This window comes from Rhineura floridana, chromosome 4 (genome assembly GCF_030035675.1).
Source record: "Rhineura floridana isolate rRhiFlo1 chromosome 4, rRhiFlo1.hap2, whole genome shotgun sequence".
NCBI lineage: Eukaryota > Metazoa > Chordata > Lepidosauria > Squamata > Rhineuridae > Rhineura > Rhineura floridana.
The window spans coordinates 21,442,526-21,457,324 of NC_084483.1; the positions used below are offsets into that span (position 1 = coordinate 21,442,526).

Below are 14,799 nucleotides of genomic sequence, written 5' to 3' on the forward strand. Positions count from 1 at the left end.
TAATCTTGTTATTTCTAATATTAAATAAATACTTATTTGGTTTACCAAAGGCCTGATCCTTGGCTGGGGGAATATACAGACCAGAAGGGAGGGCAAGGTAATTACCAAGGCTGAACAGAAACTGTATCTAATGGTGGCAGCGGTGAAGGGAGATATTGTAACAAGTCAAGTATCCAGAGCAACCCAGAGTTGTATGCTTTAAATATAAAGATACAAGGGGGTTGGGAACAGCATAGGCACACAGTCACAAAGTAACAAGCTATAGAGAGACTTAGGCAAAGTCTCTGGGAGTTTTGGTTACAGAAAGTGACAGGTGGTGCTGCCTAGCAGTGGGATTTGTTGAAATCTGTGTTAGAGCTGTAAAGGGTAAGAATAAACCTGACGTTCCTGTCTGCTGGTAGCCACAAAGTGAGAGCTTCACAGGTGGTGCCAGGGGAGGACGTCACAGTCTCAACATACCATTTTCATTCTCTTGTTGCTTTTTGCCTATTGCGCTCTGAAAGCAGCCTAATTCTGAAATAACTGTAACCTATTCTAGACCTAGTAGACCCCTAGTCTTCGGGGGTGGCCAACATGTGCACTCTTGGATATTGTTGGACTCCAGCTTCCTTCGTCCTCAGGCAGTATTGGCCAATGGTCAGGGATGACAGGTCATTCCACTTTTAAGAGTTAAAGAACGGTACTTTAATTATAGGACACAACCATCATCCTAGGATCCTAGGATTTGAATTTGAAGAGGGGCTCAAGGAAGGAACCATTACTGGATTCTTATTTTCACACAATGGAGAATGGACTAGATACAGAGTCCATCTACCTCTGGAGCAGCAGAAGCAGGGAAAATACAGCACAACAACCAATCAACATAGTTCTGCCCAGCATGCGTTGCTGTGTTCTCAGACTCAAAGAAAGGCAAATGGGAAGAGAGACCGGGCATGACAAGTGGTCAGATATTTTCCCACTGGTCCACAAATGCAAAGCAACTGTCTCTCTTTCTTTTTTTCTTGTGAGCCATCTTGGGAGATATTAAATGTATGAAAAGTGGGATAAAAGTAAGTAAGGAAATAAGTAAACAAGTAATTAAACTAGCAGAAAATGCTCAAATTGATAAACTTAATTTGTACAAGTATTAAACATTTTGCATCATTTCCAAATTTGGTTGTCCAGATCTGGGAAACTGGGATATGGCAACTCTACAGATATATCTTACTGACTACCATATTTTCTCCCTTACCTTGTAGAAGATTTAGGCTCATTGGTGAACTCTGAACACTCCCATCAATTTGGTTAGTGAACTCACAAAACACTTGAAAAACATGTCCTGCGGAATTGCAGTAATCTGCTGTGACCTTTATTGTATGATGGTAGCAGTTGAGGTTGCCTTTTTCTTTTCTCTCTGTTGAAGATTTTGTATATATTTAGATGATTTCATCAGCTTTTGGAAACATCTAGTTTCCCACTCTTTTAAATCCAGACAGCAACAAGGATTAGTGAGGGCTGAATGAGGATGGGGAGGTTTAACCTTTAGATATTCACATTACTTGAGTGTCAAAAATCTGATAAGATAACCTACTATTTTACTTTCTGATGTAAACTGCTCTGACAGCAAAATATATTGTAAAAATAACTAAATAAATAAGGCCCATGGCTTCACATATTTTTGAACGGTACAGGGCAAAACTAAGGTGATAGTGTGAGCACAAGTATGACTGCCACATCATCCTCTGGGATGTGTCAGTTTTAAATAATATAAAATTCTTTTCTGCCTCACTCAGAATAGTTGTGGATCTTTAAATGAACTCTTGCTGAAAATCCAAGTTTCTCAGGTCAACTGCTACTGCTTAGACATTGCTGTACTGAAAATCTGCTGGCAGCTGCCTCCCACTATCGCTCAGATGTAGTCTTCTCTTCCTCTTCCAGCAGGCAACGTAGGTGAATGTGCTTTTACATATTAGTGGCATGGTACAATAGTAATCATGCCACTCTGCCTAGCCGTTGGCCCACCTTAAGCCTCTGAACGAGCCAAAATCTAGCTTTTAATCTAATATCTTGAAAACATGCTGAATGTTTTCTCTTCAGTACAAAATTAACTAATATAATTTTAGCTGTATAATCTTTGATGCCGATTTACACCTCTATCCAGTTTACACCTGAGATAGGTGCTCCTTGTCCACTGCCATTCATGTCCTCATAGATCTGCTTCTCTTCCATCCACCTGATGATTGCTTACCTGCCTTAATAGGTGGAGGCCTTTGTAGATCAAAGAATGTTACAGTGTAATTTCCCATCTTGCCTGTGCAGCATTTCAGAACTTGGGTGCCTGGACAAGGGATGAATGCTTCTATGGGATCTCTTATAATATCTTTTTTTAGGAGTAAAGGAAACACTTCAATTCCTGTGTGTGCAGAGCTGTTCAAAAAACCTTGGAAAAAGGTACAAGTATAGATGCCTAAAAACAATGAAACCACATATATTTTAACAAATAACACTGAAGTGATACATTCAAGCAAATTAACAATGAAGCATTTCTAAAACAGCACCAGCCACTGCAGTGCATTTAATGTAATGCATACATACTTATGGTGCAAAATGTATTGTTAAGTAGGTGTTAATTGCTAAGTTAATGTGACCTTCGTCACATTTTGATATTTTGTTCTGATAAATGGGGGTAGAAACAGTGGTTTGTATCTTTACTCACCAGCCCAGTTCTGGTTAGCACTGCCCACAGTCAGCACAGACTCTGCGCCAATTTGGGTCTTTGTGGTGGTGTACCATACACTGTCTACACTCTTAATAGAGCTTCCAGTTTGGATTTGCCAGCTGACTTGGTCATAATTGCTCACGTCGCTAATACACCTTAGAGAAAAATTGTGTCCCTCAGAAATCCTGCCATTTATGCTGGAAAGCATGCTTACATTTGCTGGTGAAACATAAAATAAAGAGATGTTATTTAGGATTTAATCATAATATAATGTCTAATATATAAACATTAGGACAGCATTCATAGAACAAAGTCCTCCTGGAATAAAACCATTTTAACCTGGCATCTGAAATTTAGTAGGGACGGTGCCTGCCTGATTTCTATTACTATTATTACTATATTATATTATTATTATTCACTAGAAAAGACAATAATGCTGGGAAAAACAGAAGGGAGTAGAAAAAGAGGAAGGCCAAACAAAAGATGGATTAATTCCATAAAGGAAGCCACAGACCTGAACTTACAAGATCTAAACAAGGTGGTTTATAACAGATGCTATTGGAGGTCACCGATTCATAGGGTTGCCATAAGTTAAAATCAGCTTGAAGGCACATAACACACTTTTATTATTATTATTATTATTAATAATAATATTAATAATAATAATAATAATAATGTTACATTTATATCCTGCCCTTCCTCCCAGGAGGAGGAAAGGCACAATGGCAAGGAATTCCATAGAGTGGAGCCCACTACACTGAGGGCACATCTCCTCATTGACATGAGTCCACAGGGTGCTATTAATAGTGCTTTCTGCAGATGATCTTGGCGATTGTTGTTAAGATATCCTTTGCCTAAGTGATTAACGGCTTATAGATACCTACACAGGCAGGGCTTACATTTCGCCATCAATAAGCCAACAAACAGCAGATTGAATTGGCAAGTGCTAAAGCAAGTGGAAACATAAAAAGGTGGATCAGGATTGAACGATGGACTATCAGAATACAAGCGAATTGGAACTAGGCAGTGAACCCCATCCCTGTCTACATTCCATTTTGATTTTTAAAAATTATTTTCATACCTCAAAAAAGAGGTACAACTATTTCCATTAAGAGTCCGGATGGAAGTCTTGCAATGTCCTGCTTCCCTTCATTGTCCTGCCCATTATTCTTCCTTCATAAAGCCTTTACTTTGTATCTTCAAGCAGCTATTCATCCTGCCTGATTCTTTTCTTATGCACATTTCAGGGTGAGAATAAGGATTATTTCTGATGTGTGCAACTCTGGACATTTCACAATGCCATATCAAGATTTCTGGTGGTGGTGGTGGGGTTGCTTTATCAAATGTTTAATTGTGCAAAACTCAGTAGTAGCTCCTCACACATACTGTTTAAAACCCCTAAAGCACAATGCCAACAGGATAAAGCTCTCCTGCACAGGGAATATTCAAAGATTATTTCTATGACAAGGAAGGGCAAATTGAAATTTATTTATTTATTTATTTATTTTATTAATTAAATTTCTATACCGCCCCATAGCCGAAGCTCTCTGGGCGGTTTACAACAAATAAAACATCTAACATACACTTAAAACCGCATATCAAGCAATTTAAACAAATTAGTTATATCAAAAATTAAAACATATTTAAACACAAACTGAAATACATATTGTATGCTAAAATACTAAAAATACTAAAATGATAAAAATGCCTGGGAGAAGAGGAAGGTTTTTACCTGGCGCCAAAAAGATAATAATGTTGGCGCCAGGCGTATCTCATCAGGAAGAGTATTCCATAGTTTGGGGGCCACCACTGAAAAGGCCCTTTTTCTTGTTGTCACCTTCCGGGCTTCTCTTTGAGTAGGCACCCGGAGGAGGGCCTTTGATGTTGAGCGCAGTGTACGGGTTGGTTCATATCGGGAGAGGCGTTCCATCAGGTATTATGGCCCCATGCCGTGCAAGGCTTTATAGGTCAAAACCAGCACCTTGAATCGAGCCCGGAAACATATAGGCAACCAGTGCAAGCGGGTCAGAATCGGTGTTATATGTTCGGACCGCCTGGTCCCAGTTATCAGTCTGGCTGCTGCATTTTGCACGAGCTGCAGTTTCCGAACCGTCTTCAAGGGCAGCCCCACATAGAGTGCATTGCAGTAATCTAATTTAGAGGTTACCAGAGCATGGACAACTGAAGCAAGGTTTTCCCTGTCCAGATAGGGGCGTAGCTGGGCCACCAGTCGAAGTTGGTAGAAAGCACTCCGTGCCACCGAGGCTACCTGAGCCTCCAGTGACAGGGATGGTTCTAAAAGAACTCCCAAGCTACGAACCTGCTCCTTCAGGGGGAGTGCAACCCCATCCAGGACAGGATGAACATCCACCATCTGGTCAGAGAAACCACCTACTAACAGCATCTCAGTCTTGTCTGGATTGAGCTTCAATTTATTCGCTCTCATCCAGTCCATTATCGCAGCCAGGCATCGGTTCAGCACCTTGACAGCCTCACCTGAAGAAGATGAAAAGGAGAAGTAGAGCTGCGTGTCATCAGCATACTGATGGCAACACACTCCAAAACTTCTGATGACGGCACCCAGCGGCTTCATGTAGATGTTAAAGAGCATGGGGGACAGAACTGACCCCTGCGGAACTCCATATTGAAGAGCCCAGGGTGCCGAGCAGTGCTCCCCAAGCACTACCTTCTGGAAACGACCCGCCAAGTAGGAGCAGAACCACTGCCAAGCAGTACTTCCAACTCCCAAATCCGCAAGTCTTCCCAGAAGAATACCATGGTCGATGGTATCAAAAGCCGCTGAGAGATCAAGGAGAATCAAGTTACACTCCCCCTGTCTTTCTCCCGACAAAGGTCATCATACAGGGCGACCAAGGCCGTCTCCGTGCCAAAACCGGGCCTGAAGCCCGATTGAAATGGATCCAGATAATCGGTCTCATCCAAGAGTGTCTGGAGCTGGTCCGCAACCACTCTTTCTAGGACCTTGCCCAGGAATGGGACATTTGCTACCGGCCTGTAATTGTTAAGATTTTCTGGGTCCATGGAAGATTTCTTCAAAAGTGGTCTCACTACCGCCGCCTTCAGGCAGCCAGGGACCTCTCCCTCACGCAGTGAGGCATTAATCACTTCCCTGGCCCAGCCGGCTGTTCCATCCCTGCTAGCTTTTATTAGCCAAGAGGGGCAAGGATCCAACACAGAAGTGGTTGCACGTACCTGTCCAAGCACCTTGTCAATGTCCTCAAGCTGCACCAATTGAAACTCATCCAAAAAATCATGACCCGGCTCTGCTCCGGATACCTCATTTGATTCAACTGCTATAACACTGGAGTCCAAGTCCTGACGGATGCAAGAGATTTTATCCTGAAAGTGCCTAGCAAATTCATCACAGCGTGCTTCGGATGATTCTACCGTGTCCCTAGGGCCAGAATGTAATAGCCCTCTAACAACTTTAAAAAGCTCTGCCGGACGGGGGGGGGGGATCTCACAAGCCCACAAAAAACAGTTTTAAGAGAAAAGCTTGACAATGTGCAGGTAGAGTCTGATCAAGGTGTGGAAACCAGAGGAGGAATTGGACAAGCCCTCCAGAGAGCAGTGTTTGGGGCTCTTGTGTCATGCACAAGCACCCATTTTCCAGGGTTCCTGGACCTAGGACTGTCACTAACTGATTTCTGCCTCAGCCCCTAGATTGCTTCTTTCTGTGTCTATTGCTACTCCAATCCTTATGCAAGTAACCTAAATACTGCAAACAGGAAAATTTGCAAACTAGGAGTGTTTATGGAAAAATCACATTACCTGAATTGCTCATTCTAAGTACTGCATTTCACTTTTTCCTGGGTCAGTGACTGCATCCAGTGCTAGATATATACATACCAGTGGTTGCTGGTGCCCTTTGAGACTGGAAGGGCAGAAGGCAGAGAGACCAACAAGGAGGCGGAGCCAGAGGCAATGATAGGAAGGGCCAACTAATTCTCCTTTATTTCACATCCTCTTCCCTGCCAAGTTCTACAAGGGCAAAACTGAGACTAAAAAGGAGGAAACAGACAGCCAGGGCCACCCCTGGGATGGTTGTAACTAGCAAGGCTGGCAGGTGGTTATAGGAAGGCTGGCTGAGGGCAGATCAATGATACGTACATATCGGAGAACAGATGTCATTCCCAAAGAGATGCTTACCCACTCGAAAATATGTCACACTGATAACCTTATTTTTACGAGCACCATATGTAGTGTTCAGCTCACATATGTAATCTGTCTTGGTCCCAGACTGATCTGCAGGGCATTGAGATTCATTAGCCTGCAGTAGGTATTTAGTACAGTTGTAAGTGGAAGTGGTGGTTCCTGCAATGATGTAAGGTTAATCAGATGAGACATTTAGAGTATTGCCAATGTATCACTCAACTCTCAATCCTACTAAAGGCTATACCAGTTATCAAAACCTACACTTTTTTTATTCCAGAGAGATAATATTTTCATGGATATGCCAGGCAATTGCTCACTGCTGCAGTATATAGGAGTTGTGTTCTACTCAAAGTGATTTTGGAATATGACAGAGGTGTGGAAAAATTGGAAGTAAAAATTTCCCACACTTTACATCTCTGTACTTCTCCATCATGTTCAAAATATCAGAAATGCTCACACTCTCCTTGCAGTAGTAGCTTTTGTGACTCCGACAGAGAAAGGTAAGTAACTTATACAGTGGACACGATGAAGTTTTTATATAAAGATTTTTAAAATTGTTTGTATTTATGGAATTGTTAGTGTCCTTGTGTTTTGCATATTCTATACCCCCACAAAAACAGTAACCCCTGAGTACTGTATATGTGCAAAGAGTTGGGAACAGAAAAAGTTTTAGCTACCATTGGCAGACAAGAGAAATTATTTTGCTTCACACCTGAAATATTTATTGCTCCATTTGTTTTCCAGTAATAAGTAAACAGTTGCATTTCTTGATCTGTGCAGCAGCTCAGTTCTTTAGTGTCACCATTACATACAGTCACAACATCTTCCGATGGCACAATTTTGATTGGAGAGACTGTTATATTATCCACAGCTTTGTATATTAATGATATATTATTAGCCCATTCCGTAAAAGTACAACAATAATCACCTTAAAAAAAGAAGAAGACCAAAATGTGTTATGGATAGAAATATTTCTTAGTTCTGTAATGCAGTGTACTCTAAACTTTCCAAATCCAATTGTAAACTTTCTGGCTTCTCTCTATTGGAAACTGGCAACCTCTTATGCTACCACTAGGGGACAGGATTGTACATGCTTTAGTACAGTTAAGGGAGAAGTGCTGTCTCTGGCCAGATTTAGGATAACACATAGTTTCCTGTGATGTAGATTCCTGTTTGTTTGTTGTTTCTTCCATTCCCTTCCTTCTTGATGCTGATTACCATGTGAACAAGCAGGTGTGAGGCTGCATGCCAGAAGCTGAAAAACTATGGACTGAAATAACCTATATTTCTTTTTTCTGATTTCCTAAGCTGTGCCTGTATCTCTGTATATATGAAGATGTTGTGAATAAACTAATTTTATATACTTCACTGGAGAATGTTTGTTTCGTTCTGGTAGACTGTGTGAGGGTGGAGGTGGGGCTGGTTATTGCTCATTCCGTTTCTGCCATTTTGCTAAAGATAGAAACACATAGTTGTTTTATCCCATAAACACCAACAATCCCAACAGTGTAATAAAACAAGGGTTGAGCAAATTGAGCACTGAACTTGGTAAAACCTTTACATTTATGTTGTTGGTCTGAATGTGAAAAGGTTGTTGGCACTGTAGTTGATCTCAAACCGTATGGAAGTTAGCAGTGTGAGAGAGCTTCAAAAAAGGCCAATGCAATTTTAGGCTGTAGTAACAGAACCATGGTTTCCAAGTGATGGGAAATAATAGTTCCACTCTATTCCACTCTAGTAAGATCTCTTCTGGAGTGTTGTGTTCAGTTTTGGGCACTGCCCTTCATGAATGGCAGGTTCAGAGGAGGGCAAAAAAGATGGTTAGTGGTGTAGAAAAGAAGTCCTATGAAGGAAGTGAGCACATTTAGTCTAGAGAAGAGAAGACTGAAGGAGAGCATAATAGCACTATTCAAATACATGAGGGGCTGTTACATAGAAGAACACAAATCTCAGTTCTATGTTGCCCAAGAGGGCAAAATTAGATCTAATGGGCTTAGGTGACAGCACAGTAGATTTAACCATTAGGAGAACAGTTTTATAATTGAATGAATTACCTGGAAGGGTGACATGGGCTTTGCTGGAGATTTTCAAGCTGAGGCTGGCCAGTCATTTGCTGAGGATGCTAAAGGCCTGGATTTCTAGCAACAAGCAGGGAGTTTGACTAGGTGGCCTACATGGGCCTCTCCCACTCTTATAGGGTTGCCAGGTCAGGAGCATCCCAAAGCCTGAGATTTCAGGGACGGGCCCTAGTGATGTCATGGGGATGGGGCGTAGTGATGTCACGGGCAGGCCCAAGTGATGTCACAGGGGCAGGCCCAAGTGATGTTGTTAAGCATGATATCTTAAGCATCAACCACAGCTGCTTGGAGCATACAATTCAAACAAAAACATTTCTCCGATTGGAAATTAAAATAGAAATCTGAGCTGAAAGAGAGAGCCTGGGCAAGGAACATTTAATCTAGCCTACTTGATTCTGGCAAGAAGGATTTAAATGCCCTCAGGCCGGCCCAGTCACCAGGAGGCCACTGTAGGAAGAAAGGAGCCAAGTGTTGTGGAGATGTTACTTAGGAGCACTCAGGAGTAAAGATGGATGCCCCTGAAGGCTGCAATTCTAAACACACTTACTAGGCCCCATAGAACTCAACAGGACTTACTTCTGAGTAGATATGGTTTGGATTGTACTGATAGTAAGGCTTGACTAGTGATCCTCTGCAAAGATATCCATATCCAAGCAGGGTTGGCAACCTCCTACCTGCAATGTCCTGCCTGTGCCTTTCACCATGGCTGCTCCAAGCTTCTATACAGATTTGACCCTTCACTTCTGAAAGAGGTCTGAGAAACATTTAATCTAGCTTACTTGCTTCTGGCAAAAAGGGTTTAAGTGCCCTCAGGCCAGGCCAGTCACCTGAAGGCTGTAAACCGCCCAGAGAGCTTCGGCTATGGGGCGGTATATAAATTTAATTAATAAATAATAAATAATAATAAATAAATAAGGCCACTGTAGGAAAAAAGGAGCCTAGTGTTGTGGAGGTGTTAGATGTGAGCACTCAGGAGTAAAGATTCTAAACATACTTACTAAGGGACTAAGCCCCATAGAACTCAATAGGACTTACTTCTCAGTAGATATGGTTTGGACTGTGTTGTTGGTAAACCTTGACTAGGGATCCTCTGCAAAGATATCTATATCTATGGCAACCTCCTGCCTGGAATGTCCTGCCCCTACCTTTTAACATGGCTGCTCCAAATTTCTTTACAGATTTGACCACTTCAGAAAGAGGTCTGAGAAATGAGTAAGAGTTAGAAGATTCTCTACCCTTTTCTGTGTACCTTGTCAGCTGCTATAAACTCACTTTGACAGCCAACCCAATTCCAGTGAGTAATAATTGACAGAGAGAAAACGCATGCTTTGATCTACCTTCACAGACTGCAGCTTGGGAACAACAGCAATTGCAGCCACACTTCCAAATATGTGAATTCTCTTTTACCACTATTGGGCAAGAAACATACCATCATGCAAACACCAAGGTGCATCATCAGCGGATTTAAGGGGGTTGAGCTGACCACATGGAACTACTGTTGTTGCTTCCATGGATGTAAGGGAGTGAGGTTAAAGGTAAATGAAATGCAAACAGAACAAGAAAAATAAAAGACAGTGATGCTTTCCTAAATGCAATACCATACCAACCAGAACAAAATTCCTATGAGTAAGGTAGAAAACTCAGCATCCCACAACCAGTCAGGATTGCTAACCAAAACTAAAAAAATCCTGGCAGCTAGTCAGTCAAGGTCACAGAAATCTCCATGCAGCACAACCTGACCCAGGGGCTGAAGTTAGTGCAGATAGCTGTGGCACGACTGCTGACAAGAGTGAGATGCTATCAGCACATAATACCTCTGCTCTAAAATCTGAACTGGTTGCCGATTTGCTACCAGGCCAAGTTCAAGGTGTGCTTTCCATGCTACGGGTGCCACATAGTACTTGTTCTGCTCTTGTAAGAAAATTCTTTAGTGTGGCAGCACCTACGCTTTGGAACTCCCTGCCTATTGACATTAGGCAGACCCCTTCAGTGTACTCTTTTCAGCACCTGCTAAAAACATTCTTGTTTAGGCAAGCCTATCCAGCATGTAGAAGCTATTGCGTTTTTATATATTTTGAATCTTTTTAAATACCTGTCTTTAACTGTTTTTGCCAATAATTTTATTTTTTAAATTCCTTTTATCTTTTAAAATTGTTCTTTTCAATTCACTAGTGAATGCCTATCACACCTTTGGCAGATCCACACCATTCATTTAAAGTACATTCAACACCCATTTGAAGCACATGAATCCCACCAAAGAATCATAGGAACTGCAGTTTGTTAAGGGTGGTGGGAACTATAACTGTGAGGGGGAAACTACACCTCCCAGGATTCTTTAAGAAATATTTATATAAGCATGACTCTCAAATATGTTATTTACAAAACCTGTAAAGGTATTTGTAGTGCAATCCTACATTTGTTTACTCAGAAGCAAGTCCCAATGTATTCAATGGGGCTTACTCAAACAGGGAAGCGTGCACAGAACTACAGCCTCGAACGATAAGGAACACTCACCTAACCCAAAATTTAGAATCATGCCACTTTAAGCTGTTTTGCAACTGTTTATACTTGTTTTTATGGCCATTGGATTTTAAAAGGATTTATTTCTTGTTGTGAGCTGCCTTGGTTTCCAATCAGTAATCCTACCTCATAGGGTTGTTGGGAAGACTCCATACACACACGCACACATTGGAGATATAAAAATACATAGACCCCATATAATAGTTTATAGTCCAAATAAGTTGGTCATTGCAGAACATTTTTAAAAAAATCAGTACTAGTTTCCTACATAATAAAAGCAATGATATCTATGTAAACCCTGCCTAATTGCTTTAAAAATAGGATTGGAAGGGAGAGAAACATTTATAACACAAACACAATTCTTTACTATGTTCACTCAAAAGTCCCATTAATTTACAGCACAATCCTAACCATGTCCACTCAAAAGTAAGTCCTATTGAATTCACTGAATTCACTGCCATATTCAACAGCCCAGGAAAATTTAAATTTGTGAACATGAGAAAAAAAGACTTGGTGCTTACTCAGTTTATGAGATTTTCAGATAAACAGGAAAAAACAACCCTTTTCCGCCTTTGCAATGGAGTCTAAGGGCCCCCAGAAATGGAGAACCAGAAATCCCTTGTCAGTCACAACAATGACTTCATTTACAGGCTACAAACCTGAAAGGGCGGGGTTAGAGCAGCCAGCAAAGAGATGATTTCACATAAGTTGGGGGGACTGACATTTTGATGTATATCTCAAGAACCAGACCACCTAGAAACTTTTTTTTAAAATGAAAGCTGGGAGTCCGGAGATTATGCTGACTTACCCAGAAACCCAGAGAGGACCCAAAAGAGCTGGAAAATCTGCCCAAAAACTGGACATCTGGTAACCCTACACTTTTATGATTATATACTTTTGGTTGTTCCATAAACTGAATCGTCAATCCTGAAGCCACCACATGAGTGTCACCACTCAGGTCACCACCCAGCAAAAAGCCCACAGCTGTCTCCATAGCATGGACATGTTAGGTAACACAAATATTTTCAACTTACTAAATTTCAGATATAGGCATGATTCGTGGGAATGGCAAGAAGATCTGCAGAATTCATTGAATGTGAATGAGACCGGCAGGGAAGAAGCAGCTTAAGGGCTCTACTGCAGAGAAGCAGGGCGAGGCTGTGAGGGGCCAGAGCCACAGCCACTTCTCTTCTTTGAGTCAAGGTTGCAACAGAACTCTGGTTCCTTTAGACTTCTGAATATACCATCATAGTTTAGGAAGACCCAAGTTCTGCTGTAAACTTGTCAATATCCCATAAACACAGCCCTATGGAAGTGGTATCTCCTCTCCATCTTCCTTTAAAAAAGAAAGACTCATTCCCTCCACTTTCAAAGGTCAAGGGTGGGTGCTATTGCTCCATCTTGTGCACAAGAGGGAGATCAACAGACTTGGGGAACCCCAAGGTTTGCACAAGTAGAAAAACATGTTTTAGGAAAAAGAACTACTAAATAGATGGAACCCCAAACACAGGCCAGTGAGGACTGCACATTCTGAAAGGCCACAGAATACTGACTGACTTGTTGGGGGACAAATGGAAAACCAGGTGAGAGAGGCAATGGCATGGAATACAGTATCGTGGAGGCAGGGCTTGGCTGGCTTGACTAGTACAGTCAACAAGAGCAATCCACAGTGCAATGTTATGTTGCAGGGCCTACATGTTGATCACTATTAGGCATACTAACCCTGACTAATAGTAAAAAAATGAGACTGCAGGGTGCTCTCAACCTAGACTCTGGAGGGATATCAGGCAGGAATTTCAGCTTCTGCACTCCTGTCAATCTCTGGCCAAAGGAGGATACTACAATATAGCAAGCCAAACCAAGAAGAAAGCTTCTTAATAGAAATAAGCCAGAGACGGTCCTATAGTGCTGCCTGGCCTCTATAAAAGTTGTCAAGAGTGGCTTTGTCACTAGACTGAGCAACAAGCTTTAAAAAGTCATGTTTTTGATATTAGTCATATGAGGGTTATGTTCTGTAACATATTTCAATATATCTTTGAGTAGATGTTTTTATACTTTTATATTTTTGCATACACCTTCTTGTAATAGGTGCCAAATATGATGTATAAATACACTGAATGTTTTTGTTGCAGGTACTATGATATAATGGTCCCAGAATCAATAGAGTTGTTGGAGGAGAACAATTGTAGATCATCACATCCACCTCCCTTGCTTGATGCAGGATACTGTAGTGTTTGCTTAATGTAGTTTTCTTATATTAGGTGCTGCCTCTTAGAGTGTAATGCTTTTATATTTCTTCCCCAGGTTCTCTATGATGGGCTAATTTTTCCCTTATCTTGCCCCTCCCTCTCCCTCACTTTGGGATGAGATGGGTCTAAAACATAGGTCATTAAGTATAGCAATTCTTACACTCCTGACATATATTTTCTATTTAGAATTACCAGAATCTTCCCATTTAATGCTTGTAATTTTCAGTGCTGATGTTGACTTTCCATTTCTAACTTCATTCATTATACAGTGCCTGCCACTGCTGTTAGAGATTAAACGTCCTGAAAGGTACCAGGTCACATTGCTTGAAGATGATTTTGACTCGCATGTCATTGTTACCGTATCTCCTTCAAAAATGTGGTCAGGGGAAATGAAGAAATTTGTTCCACCTACCATGGCAAAAAGAAAAGTTCAAAACTAATGAAAAATAAGCATCACTTTACATTTTATTATATTATGTATTATTCACTTAATGCAACAACTATTCATTTCACAGCTTCCTGTGCTGTTGTTCTGAACATACCCAGGAAAACATTTGAAAACTGGGATGAAAAAGATGGACATGGTATTGACCAAAGGTAGTTGTAACTTGTAGCTAAAGTGAAAATGCCTTTCCTTTAGGAGTGTCATGGAGTCTTATATGTGGGATTTTCCAAACAGAACAATAGGCTTACTGAGTTTAATCTCTCCATTTTTGGAATATAGCACTGCCATTCAGCAGACTGCTTCCTGTCTTCGATGGCAAAAGAGAAATCTTGACTTCCTTTTTTCCCTATTGCTGTATGAGCTGCAATTGTGAACCTATGCAGAGACAAAATGACATAGTCCTGTCCTGAACTACACTGATGATGAAAGATAAAATTGCCTTTTGGTGGGAAGCTCAGTTTTTCCTTTCCACCAACAGCAAACAGAAGCTGCTTTTCCCAGTCCCACATCAACATTATGAATGCCCCTTTACTCTAGTTTGCAACTATTAAGAACCCTTGCACTTATTACAGGCAGGTTCAAAATGATTGTTACTGCTATGTGGATAGCGTTTAGACCCCTTCCACAGCAGGA

The 14,799-nt window shown here is 41.2% G+C and overlaps 1 protein-coding gene across 5 annotated transcripts in view; it reads right to left on the bottom strand.

The window, feature by feature from the left end:
- Positions 1–14,799, bottom strand: part of ADGRF5 (adhesion G protein-coupled receptor F5) — a 71,255-nt gene that overhangs the window by 19,269 nt on the left and 37,187 nt on the right. For 4 of the 5 annotated variants that reach the window (XM_061622624.1, XM_061622627.1, XM_061622623.1 and 1 more), the window contains 6 exons: positions 13,914–14,129; positions 7,587–7,802; positions 6,869–7,033; positions 2,696–2,917; positions 2,228–2,446; positions 1,232–1,393 (listed from right to left, as the gene is read on the bottom strand). In XM_061622624.1, the coding sequence (XP_061478608.1) occupies positions 1,232–1,393; positions 2,228–2,446; positions 2,696–2,917; positions 6,869–7,033; positions 7,587–7,802; positions 13,914–14,129 (1,200 nt within the window). The remainder of the gene's footprint in view (positions 1–1,231; positions 1,394–2,227; positions 2,447–2,695; positions 2,918–6,868; positions 7,034–7,586; positions 7,803–13,913; positions 14,130–14,799) is intronic. The other variant, XM_061622626.1, reaches the window with a different exon arrangement.